Source organism: Procambarus clarkii, chromosome 53 (genome assembly GCF_040958095.1).
Source record: "Procambarus clarkii isolate CNS0578487 chromosome 53, FALCON_Pclarkii_2.0, whole genome shotgun sequence".
NCBI lineage: Eukaryota > Metazoa > Arthropoda > Malacostraca > Decapoda > Cambaridae > Procambarus > Procambarus clarkii.
In genome coordinates this window covers 4,085,664-4,088,771 of record NC_091202.1, presented here as the reverse complement: position 1 = coordinate 4,088,771, position 3,108 = coordinate 4,085,664, and the positions used below count along the sequence as shown (strand labels likewise).

The 3,108-nt window shown below is 40.9% G+C and overlaps 1 protein-coding gene across 1 annotated transcript; it reads right to left on the bottom strand.

Annotated features, from left to right (window-relative positions):
- Positions 1-265: 265 nt before the first annotated feature.
- Positions 266-1,183, bottom strand: LOC138352315 (piggyBac transposable element-derived protein 4-like). Its single transcript, XM_069304691.1, has one exon. It carries the CDS (start codon positions 1,181-1,183, stop codon positions 266-268), a length of 918 nt encoding a protein of 305 aa, XP_069160792.1.
- Positions 1,184-3,108: the final 1,925 nt, after the last annotated feature.

The following is a 3,108-nucleotide window of genomic DNA, read 5'->3' as shown; positions in this document are numbered from 1 at the left end:
ACTAAATGTATTTTGAAGGTTTCATTCAGCCATTAAATATCATTCACAATTTATTAATGAATTTTACAAAAAACACCATAAATTTTATATTTAAACTTGTAAAAACTATTTGTAATACATTAGGAACAAAATAGTTGTAGAAAAACAATTTATTATAAAACCTTTGTGTTTGGATTTTTTTATTAAAAGTTTCTCAAAGGCTCTCCTGCACCATTCTCAATGCAAGTCATTCCTCCACCTATGAGAAGAGATAGATGAACGTTTTCTATATGATTTGTGTTTGCTGGGTGAGCACTGGAACATCCATGAGGTGGAAGAAGAACTTTTTCGTCCACTTCACAGACTTGCGCATGCACTCCACTCCACCAAGCATCATGGCACATTTATCGATGAGGCTCATGTTCAAGTTATAGCCTATGACACAGTCTGGCTTATACACGGTGTTGCGCATCTGAAAGTGGACTTTCCCACTGTCCAACATAGCACCGGTGTGAATCGTAGTCAGCATATTCACCTTGCATCTGTCCTTCCACCGCACTGACAGCATATTGTTACAATTGCGCAGCTGCCACTCACCCATGGCTATATCTATACCGAACACTGGCATTTCCTTCCTGTAGGCCTTCACAATGCCACATACGCCGGTGTTGTGGGCAAGGAGGTATCTGGTCAACAAGGGACTGATGTAATAGTTGTCGATGAACAGTATATGTCCCTTGTTCAGCAACGGCTCCATCAGGGTTTTTACGACACTGCCAGAGAACCCGCGTTCATCTTGAGCTGGTATGTCGACATCTGTGCCAGAATATAATATCATGTCCAAGACGATACCAGTCTCACAGTCGCACAGCACAAAAAACTTCAGTCCAAATCGGTGCCGCTTTGATGGGATGTACTGCTTGAATGCCAGTCGCCTCTTGAATAGTACAAGTGACTCGTCAATAATCACATTCTGTGCAGGTACAAAATAATCCCTGAACTTCCCTCTTATGTCACTGAACATCTTCCGTACTTTCCACAGTCTGTCGTGTCTGTCCTCCTTTGCATTATTCTTGAAATGCAGGCACTTGAGAATCAAGAGAAACCTATCACGTGACATGTACTGGTTGAACATGGGCGATGGAACAAGGCTGTCTTTGCTCCAATAATCCTGGATGACAGATTTCTCAGAGTGCTTCATCATCATGCCAAGTGCCAAAAACACATACATTTCGTCGATTGTCGTGTCCTTCCATCGCGTGAGGCAGGTAAAATGTCGTCGTCTATGAGGCTGTGAGCGAACCTGTTTGTCTCAGTCACAAAATGTGTCATGAATACATTGTCAAAATATGCCTGGAAATATTCCATGTCTGCCATATCATCACCGGTATATGGGAATAATGATGTAATACCAACATCGCTATTATCAAACGTTGGTAATTGAGGGACAAATGTGGCGCAATCCTCCCACACAAATATAACAGGGGGTTTGGTGTTGGCGCCAACACCACCACGAGCACCAAGAACACGGCTACGTCATCTGCTGCTGCTGCAGCTGCGTGAGGGTATGCTAGGCGCTGAGGCAGATTTACGTACTGTAGGCCTACCTTGAACAAATGATGTTGAGGGGTCACTGTCGTTGTTGTCCACATGCTGTGAGACACGCTGCCGCCTGCAGCGGCGTGTTGCTGAGGCAGCAAAACCCCGCCTGGTAAAACCACCGCTGCTCGTACTCGGGTCGTCCACACTACTCGTATTGGAGCCAATGTCACTGAAGCCCGAGAAAGATTCGTCACATGTACTGTCACTGAATAAACTACTAGCGTCTGGGGGACATACATGATGGTGGTGATGATAACGGTGTTGACCCAGGGCGGAGAGGCAGGCCGGGCGAGGCGCGTGTACCGTACACGCTCGCCACATTTATTTATTTATTTATTTATTTATTTATTTATATATATACAAGAAGGTACATTGGGTTTGTGAGAATACATTGGATAGTACAGTAATTACATTCTTGTAAAGCCACTAGTACGCGCAGCGTTTCGGGCAGGTCCTTAATCTAGCAGATAATTTTAAGTAGGTAAGTTCAATCAGAATTGATTAATGAAAGATACATTACAAGAGAAAAATGAGATGAGAGAGATAAGTAAGTATATTAAAGCACATTGTTATATTAAAGCTCTGATTGATTACATTGACAGCTTGATTAGTAATTTAAACAAGATTAATAGACACCATACAGCAGATTGACAGCACATTTAAGACAGCAATGATCACAATGGTAAAGATGTTCAGAATGGGTACATAAAGATTGGGAGACTGGGTAGCAAAAGATACAGATAAACAAGATTTATAAACACCATACAATAGAATGGCAGCACATATAAGAAAACAGCAATGATCTCAATGGTAAAGATGTTCAAATTGGGAACAAAAAGGTTGGGAGATTGGGTAGCAATAGATACAGTGCAATTTTAAGGCAAAAAGAGAAAAACTATAAAGATGAAATTAGGTACTTTTTAGTATTGATTTTGAATGATGTAAAAGTTGGACAGCTTTTCAATTCAGTAGGGAGTGAATTCCATAAACTGGGTCCCTTTATTTGCATAGAGTGTTTACACAAATTAAGTTCAACTCTGGGGATATCGAAGAGATGTTTATTTCTGGTGTGGTGATAATGGGTCCTATTACATCTGTCCAGGAAGAGTTTCAGACAAGGATTTGCATTTAAGAATAGGGTTTTGTAAATGTAGTTGACACAAGAGAATTTGTGGAGTGAGATTATGTTTAGCATGTTTAGGGAGTTAAACAAGGGGGCTGTGTGTTGCCTGAAAGCAGAATTTGATATTATTCTGATACCAGAGTTTTGCTGGGTGATGATGGACTTGAGGTGGTTTGCAGTGGTTGAACCCCATGCACATATACCATAGTTGAGATAGGGATAGATTAGTGCATAATATAGAGAGATGAGAGCAGAGTTAGGAACATAATATCTGATTTTGGAGAGTATACCAACTGTTTTAGAGACTTTCTTAGTTATGTGTTGAATGTGGGTACTGAAGTTGAGTCTCTTGTCTAGGAATATGCCAAGAAACTTTCCATCATTTTTATTGCTAATGTTTACAT